Source organism: Salmo salar, chromosome 13 (genome assembly GCF_965601325.2).
Source record: "Salmo salar chromosome 13, fSalSal1, whole genome shotgun sequence".
Lineage (NCBI taxonomy): Eukaryota > Metazoa > Chordata > Actinopteri > Salmoniformes > Salmonidae > Salmo > Salmo salar.
In genome coordinates, this window is record NC_138303.1 from 99,293,411 (window position 1) to 99,314,005 (window position 20,595).

General features: G+C 39.3%; 1 protein-coding gene across 1 annotated transcript in view; it reads left to right on the forward strand.

Moving 5' to 3' along the window:
• Nucleotides 1-20,294, forward strand: part of LOC106568319 (A disintegrin and metalloproteinase with thrombospondin motifs 6) — a 200,988-nt gene extending 180,694 nt beyond the window's left edge. The window contains exons 24-25 of the mRNA XM_045692499.2: nucleotides 11,404-11,560; nucleotides 16,780-20,294. Of these exons, the coding sequence (XP_045548455.1) occupies nucleotides 11,404-11,560; nucleotides 16,780-16,889 (267 nt within the window). The 3' untranslated portion in view covers nucleotides 16,890-20,294. The remainder of the gene's footprint in view (nucleotides 1-11,403; nucleotides 11,561-16,779) is intronic.
• The last annotated feature ends 301 nt before the right edge of the window (nucleotides 20,295-20,595 follow it).

A 20,595-nucleotide genomic window follows, 5' to 3' on the forward strand; every position in this document is an offset into this window, starting at 1 on the left:
TTCCTAGCTGATGTAATTGACTACATATTCCTTACTGATGTAATTGACTACATATTCTTAGCTGATGTAATTGACTACATATTTCTAGCTGATGTAATTGACTACATATTCTTAGCTGATGTAATTGACTACATATTCCTAGCTGATGTAATTGACTACATATTTCTAGCTGATGTAATTGACTACATATTCTTAGCTGATGTAATTGACTACATATTCTTAGCTGATGTAATTGCCTACATATTTCTAGCTGATGTAATTGACTACATATTTCTAGCTGATGTAATTGACTACATATTCTTAGCTGATGTAATTGACTACATATTTCTAGCTGATGTAATTGACTACATATTCTTAGCTGATGTAATTGACTACATATTCTTAGCTGATGTAATTGACTACATATTTCTAGCTGATGTAATTGACTACATATTTCTAGCTGATGTAATTGACTACATATTCCTAGCTGATGTAATTGACTACATATTCCTAGCTGATGTAATTGACTACATATTCCTAGCTGATGTAATTGACTACATATTCCTAGCTGATGTAATTGACTACATATTCCTAGCTGATGTAATTGACTACATATTCCTAGCTGATGTAATTGACTACATATTTCTAGCTGATGTAATTGACTACATATTCTTAGCTGATGTAATTGACTACATCTTTCTAGCTGATGTAATTGACTACATATTCCTAGCTGATGTAATTGACTACATATTCCTAGCTGATGTAATTGACTACATATTTCTAGCTGATGTAATTGACTACATATTCTTAGCTGATGTAATTGACTTGTCAAGGCTGGCTCAAGAAAGCAGGAGAGGTAGAGTCAGGCGCAGGAGACAGTGAATTCTTGAACACACTTTAATTCAAGAAAACTGTTATGGTCGTCAGAAAATAGGGACGCAGCCCTCAAATACTTCTGCGGTGGTAAAACACAAAAACCCAACCACAGGCAGAGGGGGAAAAAAACACACGTTCCTCAAGCACACAAACCTGACAAGGAACATAATCACGCACAAACACAGACATACTACGCTAAACTAAATAACCCCCCCTACTAATAACTAACCCAAAACAGGTGCGTGCCTACCTAGACCTAACCAACAGAAAGTGAAACAAAAAGGATCGATGGCAGCTAGTAGGCCGGCGACGACGACCGCCGAGCCCCGCCCGGTCGAGGGGGGGTGCCACCATCCGTCGGTGTCGTGACATGACTCCATATTCTTAGCTGATGTAATTGACTCCATATTCTTAGCTGATGTAATTGACTACATATTTCTAGCTGATGTAATTGACTACATATTCCTAGCTGATGTAATTGACTACATATTCCTAGCTGATGTAATTGACTACATATTCTTAGCTGATGTAATTGACTACACATTTCTAGCTGATGTAATTGACTACATTTCTCTAGCTGATGTAATTGACTACATATTCTTAGCTGATGTAATTGACTCATATTCCTAGCTGATGTAATTGACTCATATTCCTAGCTGATGTAATTGACTCATATTCCTAGCTGATGTAATTGACTACATATTCCTTACTGATGTAATTGACTACATATTCTTAGCTGATGTAATTGACTACATATTTCTAGCTGATGTAATTGACTACATATTCTTAGCTGATGTAATTGACTACATATTCCTAGCTGATGTAATTGACTACATATTTCTAGCTGATGTAATTGACTACATATTCTTAGCTGATGTAATTGACTACATATTCTTAGCTGATGTAATTGCCTACATATTTCTAGCTGATGTAATTGACTACATATTTCTAGCTGATGTAATTGACTACATATTCTTAGCTGATGTAATTGACTACATATTTCTAGCTGATGTAATTGACTACATATTCTTAGCTGATGTAATTGACTACATATTCTTAGCTGATGTAATTGACTACATATTTCTAGCTGATGTAATTGACTACATATTTCTAGCTGATGTAATTGACTACATATTCCTAGCTGATGTAATTGACTACATATTCCTAGCTGATGTAATTGACTACATATTCCTAGCTGATGTAATTGACTACATATTCCTAGCTGATGTAATTGACTACATATTCCTAGCTGATGTAATTGACTACATATTCCTAGCTGATGTAATTGACTACATATTCCTAGCTGATGTAATTGACTACATATTTCTAGCTGATGTAATTGACTACATATTCTTAGCTGATGTAATTGACTACATCTTTCTAGCTGATGTAATTGACTACATATTCCTAGCTGATGTAATTGACTACATATTCCTAGCTGATGTAATTGACTACATATTTCTAGCTGATGTAATTGACTACATATTCTTAGCTGATGTAATTGACTTGTCAAGGCTGGCTCAAGAAAGCAGGAGAGGTAGAGTCAGGCGCAGGAGACAGTGAATTCTTGAACACACTTTAATTCAAGAAAACTGTTATGGTCGTCAGAAAATAGGGACGCAGCCCTCAAATACTTCTGCGGTGGTAAAACACAAAAACCCAACCACAGGCAGAGGGGGAAAAAAACACACGTTCCTCAAGCACACAAACCTGACAAGGAACATAATCACGCACAAACACAGACATACTACGCTAAACTAAATAACCCCCCCTACTAATAACTAACCCAAAACAGGTGCGTGCCTACCTAGACCTAACCAACAGAAAGTGAAACAAAAAGGATCGATGGCAGCTAGTAGGCCGGCGACGACGACCGCCGAGCCCCGCCCGGTCGAGGGGGGGTGCCACCATCCGTCGGTGTCGTGACATGACTCCATATTCTTAGCTGATGTAATTGACTCCATATTCTTAGCTGATGTAATTGACTACATATTTCTAGCTGATGTAATTGACTACATATTCCTAGCTGATGTAATTGACTACATATTCCTAGCTGATGTAATTGACTACATATTCTTAGCTGATGTAATTGACTACACATTTCTAGCTGATGTAATTGACTACATTTTTCTAGCTGATGTAATTGACTACATATTCTTAGCTGATGTAATTGACTCATATTCCTAGCTGATGTAATTGACTCATATTCCTAGCTGATGTAATTGACTCATATTCCTAGCTGATGTAATTGACTACATATTCCTTACTGATGTAATTGACTACATATTCTTAGCTGATGTAATTGACTACATATTTCTAGCTGATGTAATTGACTACATATTCTTAGCTGATGTAATTGACTACATATTCCTAGCTGATGTAATTGACTACATATTTCTAGCTGATGTAATTGACTACATATTCTTAGCTGATGTAATTGACTACATATTCTTAGCTGATGTAATTGCCTACATATTTCTAGCTGATGTAATTGACTACATATTTCTAGCTGATGTAATTGACTACATATTCTTAGCTGATGTAATTGACTACATATTTCTAGCTGATGTAATTGACTACATATTCTTAGCTGATGTAATTGACTACATATTCTTAGCTGATGTAATTGACTACATATTTCTAGCTGATGTAATTGACTACATATTTCTAGCTGATGTAATTGACTACATATTCCTAGCTGATGTAATTGACTACATATTCCTAGCTGATGTAATTGACTACATATTCCTAGCTGATGTAATTGACTACATATTCCTAGCTGATGTAATTGACTACATATTCCTAGCTGATGTAATTGACTACATATTCCTAGCTGATGTAATTGACTACATATTTCTAGCTGATGTAATTGACTACATATTCTTAGCTGATGTAATTGACTACATCTTTCTAGCTGATGTAATTGACTACATATTCCTAGCTGATGTAATTGACTACATATTTCTAGCTGATGTAATTGACTACATATTCTTAGCTGATGTAATTGACTTGTCAAGGCTGGCTCAAGAAAGCAGGAGAGGTAGAGTCAGGCGCAGGAGACAGTGAATTCTTGAACACACTTTAATTCAAGAAAACTGTTATGGTCGTCAGAAAATAGGGACGCAGCCCTCAAATACTTCTGCGGTGGTAAAACACAAAAACCCAACCACAGGCAGAGGGGGAAAAAAACACACGTTCCTCAAGCACACAAACCTGACAAGGAACATAATCACGCACAAACACAGACATACTACGCTAAACTAAATAACCCCCCCTACTAATAACTAACCCAAAACAGGTGCGTGCCTACCTAGACCTAACCAACAGAAAGTGAAACAAAAAGGATCGATGGCAGCTAGTAGGCCGGCGACGACGACCGCCGAGCCCCGCCCGGTCGAGGGGGGGTGCCACCATCCGTCGGTGTCGTGACATGACTCCATATTCTTAGCTGATGTAATTGACTCCATATTCTTAGCTGATGTAATTGACTACATATTTCTAGCTGATGTAATTGACTACATATTCCTAGCTGATGTAATTGACTACATATTCCTAGCTGATGTAATTGACTACATATTCTTAGCTGATGTAATTGACTACACATTTCTAGCTGATGTAATTGACTACATTTTTCTAGCTGATGTAATTGACTACATATTCTTAGCTGATGTAATTGACTCATATTCCTAGCTGATGTAATTGACTCATATTCCTAGCTGATGTAATTGACTCATATTCCTAGCTGATGTAATTGACTACATATTCCTAGCTGATGTAATTGACTACATATTCCTTACTGATGTAATTGACTACATATTCTTAGCTGATGTAATTGACTACATATTTCTAGCTGATGTAATTGACTACATATTCTTAGCTGATGTAATTGACTACATATTCCTAGCTGATGTAATTGACTACATATTTCTAGCTGATGTAATTGACTACATATTCTTAGCTGATGTAATTGACTACATATTCTTAGCTGATGTAATTGACTACACATTTCTAGCTGATGTAATTGACTACATTTTTCTAGCTGATGTAATTGACTACATATTCTTAGCTGATGTAATTGACTCATATTCCTAGCTGATGTAATTGACTCATATTCCTAGCTGATGTAATTGACTCATATTCCTAGCTGATGTAATTGACTACATATTCCTTACTGATGTAATTGACTACATATTCTTAGCTGATGTAATTGACTACATATTTCTAGCTGATGTAATTGACTACATATTCTTAGCTGATGTAATTGACTACATATTCCTAGCTGATGTAATTGACTACATATTTCTAGCTGATGTAATTGACTACATATTCTTAGCTGATGTAATTGACTACATATTCTTAGCTGATGTAATTGCCTACATATTTCTAGCTGATGTAATTGACTACATATTTCTAGCTGATGTAATTGACTACATATTCTTAGCTGATGTAATTGACTACATATTTCTAGCTGATGTAATTGACTACATATTCTTAGCTGATGTAATTGACTACATATTCTTAGCTGATGTAATTGACTACATATTTCTAGCTGATGTAATTGACTACATATTTCTAGCTGATGTAATTGACTACATATTCCTAGCTGATGTAATTGACTACATATTCCTAGCTGATGTAATTGACTACATATTCCTAGCTGATGTAATTGACTACATATTCCTAGCTGATGTAATTGACTACATATTCCTAGCTGATGTAATTGACTACATATTCCTAGCTGATGTAATTGACTACATATTTCTAGCTGATGTAATTGACTACATATTCTTAGCTGATGTAATTGACTACATCTTTCTAGCTGATGTAATTGACTACATATTCCTAGCTGATGTAATTGACTACATATTCCTAGCTGATGTAATTGACTACATATTTCTAGCTGATGTAATTGACTACATATTCTTAGCTGATGTAATTGACTTGTCAAGGCTGGCTCAAGAAAGCAGGAGAGGTAGAGTCAGGCGCAGGAGACAGTGAATTCTTGAACACACTTTAATTCAAGAAAACTGTTATGGTCGTCAGAAAATAGGGACGCAGCCCTCAAATACTTCTGCGGTGGTAAAACACAAAAACCCAACCACAGGCAGAGGGGGAAAAAAACACACGTTCCTCAAGCACACAAACCTGACAAGGAACATAATCACGCACAAACACAGACATACTACGCTAAACTAAATAACCCCCCCTACTAATAACTAACCCAAAACAGGTGCGTGCCTACCTAGACCTAACCAACAGAAAGTGAAACAAAAAGGATCGATGGCAGCTAGTAGGCCGGCGACGACGACCGCCGAGCCCCGCCCGGTCGAGGGGGGGTGCCACCATCCGTCGGTGTCGTGACATGACTCCATATTCTTAGCTGATGTAATTGACTCCATATTCTTAGCTGATGTAATTGACTACATATTTCTAGCTGATGTAATTGACTACATATTCCTAGCTGATGTAATTGACTACATATTCCTAGCTGATGTAATTGACTACATATTCTTAGCTGATGTAATTGACTACACATTTCTAGCTGATGTAATTGACTACATTTTTCTAGCTGATGTAATTGACTACATATTCTTAGCTGATGTAATTGACTCATATTCCTAGCTGATGTAATTGACTCATATTCCTAGCTGATGTAATTGACTCATATTCCTAGCTGATGTAATTGACTACATATTCCTAGCTGATGTAATTGACTACATATTCCTTACTGATGTAATTGACTACATATTCTTAGCTGATGTAATTGACTACATATTTCTAGCTGATGTAATTGACTACATATTCTTAGCTGATGTAATTGACTACATATTCCTAGCTGATGTAATTGACTACATATTTCTAGCTGATGTAATTGACTACATATTCTTAGCTGATGTAATTGACTACATATTCTTAGCTGATGTAATTGCCTACATATTTCTAGCTGATGTAATTGACTACATATTTCTAGCTGATGTAATTGACTACATATTCTTAGCTGATGTAATTGACTACATATTTCTAGCTGATGTAATTGACTACATATTCCTAGCTGATGTAATTGACTACATATTCCTAGCTGATGTAATTGACTACATATTCTTAGCTGATGTAATTGACTACACATTTCTAGCTGATGTAATTGACTAAATTTTTCTAGCTGATGTAATTGACTACATATTCTTAGCTGATGTAATTGACTCATATTCCTAGCTGATGTAATTGACTCATATTCCTAGCTGATGTAATTGACTCATATTCCTAGCTGATGTAATTGACTACATATTCCTTACTGATGTAATTGACTACATATTCTTAGCTGATGTAATTGACTACATATTTCTAGCTGATGTAATTGACTACATATTCTTAGCTGATGTAATTGACTACATATTCCTAGCTGATGTAATTGACTACATATTTCTAGCTGATGTAATTGACTACATATTCTTAGCTGATGTAATTGACTACATATTCTTAGCTGATGTAATTGCCTACATATTTCTAGCTGATGTAATTGACTACATATTTCTAGCTGATGTAATTGACTACATATTCTTAGCTGATGTAATTGACTACATATTTCTAGCTGATGTAATTGACTACATATTCTTAGCTGATGTAATTGACTACATATTCTTAGCTGATGTAATTGACTACATATTTCTAGCTGATGTAATTGACTACATATTTCTAGCTGATGTAATTGACTACATATTCCTAGCTGATGTAATTGACTACATATTCCTAGCTGATGTAATTGACTACATATTCCTAGCTGATGTAATTGACTACATATTCCTAGCTGATGTAATTGACTACATATTCCTAGCTGATGTAATTGACTACATATTCCTAGCTGATGTAATTGACTACATATTCCTAGCTGATGTAATTGACTACATATTTCTAGCTGATGTAATTGACTACATATTCTTAGCTGATGTAATTGACTACATCTTTCTAGCTGATGTAATTGACTACATATTCCTAGCTGATGTAATTGACTACATATTCCTAGCTGATGTAATTGACTACATATTTCTAGCTGATGTAATTGACTACATATTCTTAGCTGATGTAATTGACTTGTCAAGGCTGGCTCAAGAAAGCAGGAGAGGTAGAGTCAGGCGCAGGAGACAGTGAATTCTTGAACACACTTTAATTCAAGAAAACTGTTATGGTCGTCAGAAAATAGGGACGCAGCCCTCAAATACTTCTGCGGTGGTAAAACACAAAAACCCAACCACAGGCAGAGGGGGAAAAAAACACACGTTCCTCAAGCACACAAACCTGACAAGGAACATAATCACGCACAAACACAGACATACTACGCTAAACTAAATAACCCCCCCTACTAATAACTAACCCAAAACAGGTGCGTGCCTACCTAGACCTAACCAACAGAAAGTGAAACAAAAAGGATCGATGGCAGCTAGTAGGCCGGCGACGACGACCGCCGAGCCCCGCCCGGTCGAGGGGGGGTGCCACCATCCGTCGGTGTCGTGACATGACTCCATATTCTTAGCTGATGTAATTGACTCCATATTCTTAGCTGATGTAATTGACTACATATTTCTAGCTGATGTAATTGACTACATATTCTTAGCTGATGTAATTGACTCATATTCCTAGCTGATGTAATTGACTCATATTCCTAGCTGATGTAATTGACTCATATTCCTAGCTGATGTAATTGACTACATATTCCTAGCTGATGTAATTGACTACATATTCCTTACTGATGTAATTGACTACATATTCTTAGCTGATGTAATTGACTACATATTTCTAGCTGATGTAATTGACTACATATTCTTAGCTGATGTAATTGACTACATATTCCTAGCTGATGTAATTGACTACATATTTCTAGCTGATGTAATTGACTACATATTCTTAGCTGATGTAATTGACTACATATTCTTAGCTGATGTAATTGCCTACATATTTCTAGCTGATGTAATTGACTACATATTTCTAGCTGATGTAATTGACTACATATTCTTAACTGATGTAATTGACTACATATTTCTAGCTGATGTAATTGACTACATATTCTTAGCTGATGTAATTGACTACATATTCTTAGCTGATGTAATTGACTACATATTTCTAGCTGATGTAATTGACTACATATTTCTAGCTGATGTAATTGACTACATATTTCTAGCTGATGTAATTGACTACATATTTCTAGCTGATGTAATTGACTACATATTTCTAGCTGATGTAATTGACTACATATTTCTAGCTGATGTAATTGACTACATATTTCTAGCTGATGTAATTGACTACATATTCCTAGCTGATGTAATTGACTACATATTTCTAGCTGATGTAATTGACTACATATTCTTAGCTGATGTAATTGACTACATATTCTTAGCTGATGTAATTGCCTCATATTCCTAGCTGATGTAATTGACTACATATTTCTAGCTGATGTAATTGACTACATATTTCTAGCTGATGTAATTGACTACATGTTTCTAACTGCTGTAGTTGACTACATATTTCTAGCTGATGTAATTGACTACATATTTCTAGCTGATGTAATTGACTACATATTTCTAGTTGATGCAACTAACTACAGGTTTTCTTGTGTCTCTAGCTGGTAGCTACCACCTCTCTCTTCTAATGTAGTCCAGCAGACTGCAGTCTCACTGATGCCCATTAAAGAATTACTATCAATTACTATGACATTCTTCCCAGCTCATACCAGGTTCAACTGGCCTGAACAGAAGAGATAGAGACACACACACTAAGGCCTCTCTGTGAGGAAGGAGAACCCACCAGTTCTGCCCTCTCCCATAGCAACAATTCACCTGGTCATTATAATTACAGAGAGAAGAGTTACCATGCCAACAATTTAATTCCACAGAATGCTTCTCAACCAATGGCCTGATAAACGTCTGTGCATGTAGAATGTTCATTCTATTTCTATGCATGTTAATTATATTATTTAACACTCTCTCTCTCATATATATATATGATAAGCTACAGTATCCCTAGTGATTAGTCAGAACTGTTGAGTGTCTGCTGAGAAAGTAAAACAGGGGGCAGTGAGAATCTGCAAACTCAGGCTAAGCTTGGCTTGGCCCATACAGGACGTCATCAGAATGACACAGCCAGGAGTAAAGTGCTGTTTGACTGTCTCAGTGACTCAGTTACTCTAATTTCTAACACATGTAGTGGGTAGGAGTTTTAACAGTGTGGCTGTGTTGAGGGGTAATAACTCTGTCTGTGTCTTTTGAATGCAGTATGTGATTAATAATGTTTATGTGGTTCAGTGTTTGGTGCAGGGTGGTTAATAATGTTTATGTGGTTCAGTGTTTGATGCAGGGTGGTTAATAGTGTTTATGTGGTTCAGTGTTTGGTGCAGGGTGGTTAATAGTGTTTATGTGGTTCAGTGTTTGGTGCAGGGTAGTTAATAGTGTCTATGTGGTTCAGTGTTTGGTGCAGGGTGGTTAATAATGTTTATGTGGTTCAGTGTTTGGTGCAGGGTGGTTAATAATGTTTATGTGGTTCAGTGTTTGGTGTAGGGTGGTTAATAATGTTTATGTGGTTCAGTGTTTGGTGCAGGGTGGTTAATAATGTTTATGTGGTTCAGTGTTTGGTGTAGGGTGGTTAATAATGTTTATGTGGTTCAGTGTTTGGTGCAGGGTGGTTAATAATGTTTATGTGGTTCAGTGTTTGGTGCAGGGTGGTTAATAATGTTTATGTGGTTCAGTGTTTGGTGTAGGGTGGTTAATAATGTTTATGTGGTTCAGTGTTTGGTGCAGGGTGGTTAATAATGTTTATGTGGTTCAGTGTTTGGTGCAGGGTGGTTAATAATGTTTATGTGGTTCAGTGTTTGATGCAGGGTGGTTAATAGTGTTTATGTGGTTCAGTGTTTGGTGCAGGGTGGTTAATAATGTTTATGTGGTTCAGTGTTTGATGCAGGGTGGTTAATAATGTTTATGTGGTTCAGTGTTTGGTGCAGGGTGGTTAATAGTGTCTATGTGGTTCAGTGTTTGGTGCAGGGTGGTTAATAATGTTTATGTGGTTCAGTGTTTGGTGGAGGGTGGTTAATAGTGTTTATGTGGTTCAGTGTTTGGTGCAGGGTGGTTAATAATGTTTATGTGGCTCAGTGTTTGGTGCAGGGTGGTTAATAATGTTTATGTGGTTCAGTGTTTAGTGCAGGGTGGTTAATAATGTTTATGTGGTTCAGTGTTTGGTGCAGGGTGGTTAATAATGTTTATGTGGTTCAGTGTTTGGTGCAGGGTGGTTAGTAATGTTTATGTGGTTCAGTGTTTGGTGCAGGGTGGTTAATAGTGTTTATGTGGTTCAGTGTTTGGTGCAGAGGGGTTAATAATGTTTATGTGGTTCAGTGTTTGGTGCAGAGGGGTTAATAGTGTTTATGTGGTTCAGTGTTTGGTGCAGGGTGGTTAATAGTGTTTATGTGTGTGTGTGTGTGTGTGTGTGTGTGTGTGTGTGTGTGTGTGTGTGTGTGTGTGTGTGTGTGTGTGTGTGTGTGTGTGTGTGTGTGTGTATGTTTCACAACAGTGTTCAGCGCAGTGTGGGCTGGGCCAGCAGATGCGGACAGTGCAGTGTCTCTCCTACACAGGCCAGCCCTCCAGTGACTGTCCCGACGCCCTCAGACCCCCCAACATGCAGCAGTGTGAGAGCAAGTGTGGCGCCACGCCCATCGCTAACGGAGACGGTGAGTACAGAAACGTGTGCAAGCATACACGCACTCACACAGAAACACACCACACATGCATACACACAAACCCACACAGAACCCTCATACAACGATCCAGCCATCCCTATACCAGAGTTCCATCCCAGCTCCATTCAGCCGTTGGGATGACACAGCTCTTCTGGAACACATTCATCTTCCCAGTGAGGATGAGCTGTCTGCTGGTCAGAGCAGCCTGGACCCTCCATCCTCTCCATGCTATGACAGATGTGTGTTAGGATGCATAGAGACAGGCCCAGCCCACACGTCGATGGAGCTGAATGGAAACGGTAGGGAGAGCAAGGCATGTGGAGATGCTAACGGCTAATGGGAAGAGATTCAGGCTAGTTGTACCGTAACAGACAGACAGACAGCAGCGTGGGGGTTGCTTATGATTATGGTCTTTCTTAAAAAATCATTTTTAGTAGACCAACCTGAATTGATAAATAAAATGTATGCACAAAACCGATAACAGTAAGAGCTTAGAAAACAGAAATGATAGTCCTCAGAAGAGAGGGCCAAAGGGATTGACAGAAAAGTACACCGCTCATTTGAAGTGAGATAATTCCAGACGTTCCTTTGGTATGGTGTGTTCTCCTTACATAAATGTATAGCACGCAGAGGGGGGGATAAAGAGTGTAAAGAGAGAGAGAGAGACAGAGAGATACAAAAAAGGTCCAGTTGCCAGGACAACAAATACAAATTCTTTCTAGACACTGTTGTCCGAGAGCACACCAAGAATTATACCTACCTTGGCCAAAACATCAACACCACAGGTAACGATCTGAGAGACAAGGCAAGAACAGCCTTCTATGACATCAAAAGGAACATAAAACTTGACATCCCAATTATGATCTGTCTAAAAATAATTTAATCAGTTATAAAACACATTGCCCTTTATAGTTGTGAGGTCCCGGGTCCACTCACTAACCAATAATTTACAAAATGGGACAAACACCCAATTGAAACTATGCATGCAGAATTCTGCAAAAAAATATACTTTGTGTACAACGCGAAACCCCAAACAATGCATGCAGAGCAGAATTAGTTATCAAAATCCAGAAAGCTTTAACATTCAACAACCACCTAAAAGGAAGCGATGCCCACACATTCCACCAGTATCTGGGGCTCTGTTCACCAACATAAACAGACCCCACTGTAACGGTCGTCGTATATAGTGGACCAAGGCCCAGCGGGTTGAGTGCTCATATTAACTTTTATTAGAACACTTAACGAAACAAAACAAGAAAACAAACAAACGCACAGTATTTCAGGCTAAACACAGCAGTGCAAAAACAACTTGCCACAAATGACAGGTGAAAACAGGGCTACCTAAGTATGACTCCCAATCAGCAACAACGATGTACAGCTGTTCCTGATTGAGAGCCATACCAGGCCAACACAAAGAAATACACATAGACAGAGCATAGAAATACAAAACATAGAACATAACCAAAAACCCCGGAATACTCTAAACAAACCCCGAACCACATAAAACAAACACCCCCCCTGCTACGTCCTGACCAAACTACAATAACAAATAACCCCTTTACTGGTCAGGACGTGACACCCACAGAGCCCCAGGACAGCAACACAACCAAATTATGAGAAAGCAAAAAGATTACTATTTGGCACACTGGAAAGAATCAACCAAAAAAACGGAGCAACTTGGAATGCTACCTGGCCCTAAACAGAGAGTACACAGTGGTAGAATACCTGACCACTGTGACTGACCCAACATTTTACAAATCCTTGACTATGTACAGACTCCGTGAGCATAGCCTTACTATTGAGAAAGGCCGCCATAGGCAGACCTGGCTCTCAAGAGAAGACAAGCTATGTGCACACTGCCCACAGAATGAGGTGGAAACTGAGCTGCACTTCCTAACCTCCTGGCAAATGTCTGACCACATTAGAGACACATATTTCCCTCAGATTACACAGACCCACAAAGAATTTGAAAACAAATCCAACACTGATAAAAACTACTATATATTTTAGGCGAAATACCACAATGTGCAGTCACAGCAGCAAGAAGTGTGGCCTGTTACCATGAGAAAAGAGCAACCAGTGGAACACAGACAACATTGTAAATACCACCAATATTTATCTGTTTATGTACACTACCATTCAAAAGTTTGGGGTCACTTAGAAATGTCCTTGTTTTTGAAAGAAAAGCAAATGTTTAGTCCATTAAAATAACATCAAATTGATCAGAAACAGTGTAGACATTGTTAATGTTGTGAATTACTTTTGTGGCTGGAAACGACTGATTTCCCGGAGGCCAACATCCCGGATTCGCCTCGTCGCTGTTGATGTTGAGACTGGTGTTTTGCGGGTACTATTTAATGAAGCTGCCAGTTGAGGACTTGTGAGGCGTCTGTTTCTAAAACTACACTCTAATGTACTTGTCCTCTTGCTCAGTTGTGCACCGGGGCCTCCCACTCTTAATATTCTGGTTAGGGCCAGTTTGCGCTCTTCTGTGAAGGGAGTAGTACATAGCTTTGTACGAGATCTTCAGTTTCTTGGCAATTTCTCACATGGAATAGCCTTCATTTCTCAGAACAAGAATAGACTGATGAGTTTCAGAAGAAAGTTATTTGTTTCTGGCCATTTTGAGCCTGTAATCGAACCCACAAATGCTGATGCTCCAGATACTCAACTAGTCTAAAGGCCAGTTTTATTGCTTCTTTAATCAGGACAACAGTTTTCAGCTTTGCTGACATAATTGCAAAAGGGTTTTTTAATGATCAATTAGCCTTTTATAATGATAAACTTGGATTAGCTAACACAACGTGCCATTGGAACACAGGAGTGATGGTTGCTGATAATGGGCCTCTGTACGCCTACGTAGATATTCCATTAAAAATCACCTGTTTCCAGCTACAATAGTCATTTACAACATTATCAATGTCTACACTGTATTTCTGATCAATTTGATGTTATTTTAATTGACTAAACATTTGCTTTTCTTTCAAAAACAAGGACATTTCTTAGTGACCCCAAACTTTTGAACGGTATTGTATGTATATTCCCCCACTATTCCTACTACAACTATTTGGACATTACTGAAACTGTACATAGCTGATAATATAACTGTAACGATCGTCTGGAAGAGGGGACCAAGATGCAGCGTGGTAAGTGGTCATAATGATTTTTAATGAGACACTTCAAAAACAAACAGGGAAACGAAAGCCAACAGTTCTGCCAGGTGAACACACACAAGACAGAAAACAACTACCCACAAAACCCCAAAGGAAAACAGGCTGCCTAAGTATGATTCCTAATCAGAGACAACGATAGACAGCTGCCTCTGATTAGGAACCCTACTCGGCCCAAAACAAAGAAATACAAAAACATAGAAAAAGGAACATAGAACGCCCACCCAATGTAACACCCTGGCCTAACCAAAATAAAGAACAAAAAAACCCTCTCTATGGCCATGGCGTTACAATAACACTTGAAATGTCTTTATGGTTTTGAAACCTTTGTGAGTGTAATGTTTACATTCTAGTAGTTTTCTTTTGACGTTGTGTATGTTGGTTGATTGTTTATTTCACTTGCTTTGACAATGTAAACATTTGTTTCCCATGCCAATAAAACCCCTTTGAATTGAATTGAGAGAGAGAGAGGCAGGAACGTTACAGCACGCCATCCATCAGCTTCGACGTACCATTACATTAATCAGATGGAACATACCATTACATTAATCAGATGGAACATACCATTACATTAATCAGATGGAACATACCATTACATTAATCAGATGGAACATACCATTACATTAATCAGATGGAACATACCATTACATTAATCAGATGGAACATACCATTACATTAATCAGATGGAACATACCATTACATTAATCAGATGGAACATACCATTACATTAATCAGACGGAACATACCATTACATTAATCAGATGGAACATACCATTACATTAATCAGGTGGAACATACCATTACATTAATCAGATGGAACATACCATTACATTAATCAGATGGAACATACCATTACATTAATCAGATGGAACATACCATTACATTAATCAGATGGAACATACCATTACATTAATCAGATGGAACATACCATTACATTAATCAGATGGAACATACCATTACATTAATCAGATGGAACATACCATTACATTAATCAGATGGAACATACCATTACATTAATCAGATGGAACATACCATTACATTAATCAGACGGAACATACCATTACATTAATCAGACGGAACATACCATTACATTAATCAGACGGAACATACCATTACATTAATCAGACGGAACATACCATTACATTAATCAGACGGAACATACCATTACATTAATCAGATGGAACATACCATTACATTAATCAGATGGAACATACCATTACATTAATCAGACGGAACATACCATTACATTAATCAGACGGAACATACCATTACATTAATCAGATGGAACATACCATTACATTAATCAGATGGAACATACCATTACATTAATCAGATGGAACATACCATTACATTAATCAGACGGAACATACCATTACACAGAGACATGGAGGGGAAAATGTATTATGGGCCGGTCGTTGTCCGAGACAACAGAAACTTGGAATAGTCCACAGTTTCTCAACCTTTTTTGTTCCAGGGACATGCCCGGAGGGCTGCTTATATTAAAACTAACAGCTGAGAACTGACTAAATAGGCGTCAGACAACTATCTGTGGGACTGGTGCCAGTGCTCCAGCCGGACGTTAACAAGTACTGGTCTAGAATGCGTTTAATACATTTTAACAGAACAGCAATATTACAACGTGGACACGCGCAACAACACACACACACACTCACGCAAACACACACACAAACAAACAAACACACACACACACACACAAACAAACACACGCACACAAACACACACAAACAAACAAACACACACACACACACGCACACGCGCACACGCACACGCACACACACACACACACACACACACACACACACACACAAACAAACACATGCACACACACACACACACACACACACACACACACACACACACACACACACACACACACACACACACACACACACACACACACACACACACACACACACACACACACACACACACACAAGCCCAGGTGGTTAATAGACATTGTCATTCCACTTCTTCTTCTTTCCTTTATTTCCTGTGTAACTTTTGTATTTTTCTCTCCAGAATGCAAAGACGTAAACAAAGTGGCATATTGCCCACTGGTGCTGAAGTTCAAGTTCTGTGGCCGTGCGTACTTCAGACAGATGTGCTGCAAGACGTGCCAAGAACGCTGACCCACACAGAGAGAGAACGAGAGAAATAACGAGGGGAACAGAGGGAGCTGGAAGAGAAAGAGACACACAGGCAACGGGCAGAGTGAAAACAACTCAAGACCAGTGGAAGAGAAGGAGGAGAGAGACAAGAGAAGAAAATAAAAGAGGGATTCACCCATTCATCACACCTCCTCCCCCGCCCCATCACCGTGGAAACCTAACCACTGCTCAGCAGACACGCTGACACAGACCTTTATTACTGTCACTTCTGTGAAGTGGAAACCTTAGAGGATTGTTGTTACTGATCTTATTTTTATTATAATAATAATATTCATATTATTTGTATTATTTTATTGTCATCTGTTTGTTGTTTTTGAATCCAAAGTGCTGGACACATCACACATAGAGCAGAAGCACCGCAGGGAAGGAGGGATGGAAGGAGTAGCCACTGGAGGGGAGGAGAGTGGGAGAGGAGGAGGGAGTGTAGCTGAAGAGTGGATGGGAGCGTGTAATGGTACTATGGACAGACAGACAGACAGACAGACAGACAGACAGACAGACAGACAGACAGACAGACAGACAGACAGACAGACAGACAGACAGACAGACAGACAGACAGACAGACAGACAGACAGACAGACAGACAGTGTGAATATTCCATAAATTACACATCACAAAACACACCAGTACTGGACTGAACTGTTCAAGATGTCATCGCCCGTAGTGTCATTCAAGCAATTGTATTAAATCTGTCTTTGGTTATGTCACATATTGTCAGTGGAGGCCTGGAGGCCAGTGGGATGGCATGTTTCTAGAATGTTCTGTACTGGAACTGGAATAAAGGTGCTACATTAGGGGTTATTTCTACTTCATGTTATCAGAGGAGGTCAGGTACGGTCAACTCGTTCTTCTGTTCTGTTTATTGTCCTTTCTCTTTTCCCCTTTCTTTTTTCTAAAGGAGGGGTGCCTTCATTTTGAACAACACTCACTTTGTGCCAGAACCTTTAAAAAGGAGACCCACGGTTGATGCAAATTGTGGATTTGTGAATAATCACAAATATTGCAAACTGCACAGTTTGGCATTGAAGTACTGTATTGACTTTGAAGGTCCTTAGTTTATTATTGTTGTTGTTATTATCATGTAGTTTGGATACTCCACCTCTTGTGAACATTGGAGATAGTAACCATTAGTGAACTATAATGTTATCAAACACACAGGATCTCTGTATCAGCCCTTTCACAGTATATTGTGTAGTGTTGAGAATTCATCAGTATGGGAAGAACTCACAGCCTCTCCAGCACTATGACTGAAGTTAAGTGAAGGGACAGTACTGACCACACACACACACACACACACACACACACACACACACACACACACACACACACACACACACACACACACACACACACACACACACACACACACACACACACACACACACACACACACACTCCCAGCAGTCCCTCCCAGCAGACCATGGTGTGTTGCCAGACCACACAGATCCAATCTGCCACAGACAGACTACCTCCAGACAGTGTCACCCTTCTCCTCGTCCTTCCTTCCTCCTTCCCTCCCTCTCCTCTCCGCTCCCCTCTTCCACTCTACTCTCCAAAGAGAACAAACAGTAAAAAACGTAATATTATGCAACTCAATGGTGCTTAAAAAAATACTAATATACAGGTGGAGTGCTGTTTGTTTCCGTTGTTTCCTTCTTGTTTCCTCTTCAAGTGGGAGGCCTTTCCTGACACTTCTCCATGGCTCTTCTCCATGGCTCTTCTCCCTGGCTCTTCTCCCCAGCTATTCACCCTGGCTCTTCTCCCTGGCTCTTCTCCCCAGCTATTCACCCTGGCTCTTCTCCCTGGCTCTTCTCCCCAGCTATTCACCCTGGCTCTTCTCCCTGGCTCTTCTCCCCAGCTATTCACCCTGGCTCTTCTCCCTGGCTCTTCTCCCCAGCTATTCACCCTGGCTCTTCTCCCTGGCTCTTCTCCCCAGCTATTCACCCTGGCTCTTCTCCATGGCTCTTCTTCCTGGCTCTTCTCCCTGGCTCTTCTCCCCAGCTATTCACCCTGGCTCTTCTCCATGGCTCTTCTTCCTGGCTCTTCTCCCCAGCTATTCACCCTGGCTCTTCTCCTAGGCTCTTCTCCCTGGCTCTTCTCCCTGACTCTTCTCCCTGGCTATTCACCCTTGCTCTTCTCCTAGGCTCTTCTCCCTGGCTCTTCTCCTTGACTCTTCTCCCTGGCTATTCATCCTGGCTCTTCTCCCTGGCTCTTCTCCCTGGCCCATGGTGCTATAGAATTGGTGCTTTCACTCCCACTACTATACAGTGGCTATAGGCTGGATCTGATCTGAACAATATGAACACTAAGACATTCATATCTATATGTTGGTTAATGCTAGAAACGTTGTTGTTTGTTTAAAATGATATCTTCTTACCTCACACTGGGAATGTTCATTGATGGTGTAGTACCAACACACCACCCTTCACCCCTCACCTCTCACCCCTTCACATGGACTTCCCCAGTTGTGTCCTGTATTATTCCTAGTGGTGTCAAACATTCTTCTAATATAAACCCTCCCCAAGTGACATTGCTTCTGGCGTTGGTTGGGGTTGTGAAAAGGGACCGCCACCCGTGTGGTACTGACCCAGCGGACCAGACAGACCAGGCCCAGATGGAGCCATGCTGTGGAGGATAAACCAGTAGGACTTGATGGAACCCCCAGACCAATCGGAAAGACAATTAAGGAGTCAGGAAACACATGGGAACTGTTAAAATCATAGGACTATGCTACTTTTTGGTAGCCACCTCCAGTTTAACTAAGGACGTTAGACCCGTGATCTAATCTTTGGTGATGAAACGTTGAACCAGGACATTTGGACATTAGTGGATGATGAAAACTAAAGCATTTGAACTGCATTGAACTCAACATGCTGGTACTTCTTCCAGAGCTGTTTCTATGTTCCTTTCCTTCCTTTCCTTTCCCTTCCTTAAATCCTGAGGCTTGAAGTAACCGTCAACTGGCATTGGGACACGGGGCCTACAGACAATGAGACAGATGGACTGATAGAGACACTCTAGAAGACACTCAATCAAACTGGTACTCATAGCTGTGGACTTATCAATGTTATCAATGTCACTGCTTTACCCTGTACCTTCAAGTGCAAGAGAGAATGAAAAACAAAAAGCATTATTTGATTAGTTATGTTTATTTCATATTCAGTATTAATGTTGGTACACTGTTACAATTTTTTTTGTAAATGATATGCTAATTTATTGCCATGTGTCACTTGTTTTAGATTTTTGTTCACTGCATGCAAACAACGTTAGTCTAGTGACAAAGAAATACAGTGAAATAGGCCCCTTCAACCAAACTGTTTTAATGTAGATACATCAGGTCAATAAAAACAGCAGCTTCTGAAGAGACTCTGTGTTAGCTGGCTTCCGTTTTCTCCAACAAAACTTGTGTCTGTGTTTCCAGATTTTAGATCTAAGGACGTTCTGAGACTCTTCTAAGGACGTTCTGAGACTCTTCTAAGGACGTTCTGAGACTCTTCTAAGGACGTTCTGAGACTCTTTTAAGGACGTTCTGAGACTCTTCTAAGGACGTTCTGAGACTCTTCTAAGGACGTTCTGAGACTCTTCTAAGAACGTTATAAGACTCTTCTAAGGACATTCTGAGACTCTTCTAAGAACGTTATAAGACTCTTCTAAGGACGTTCTGAGA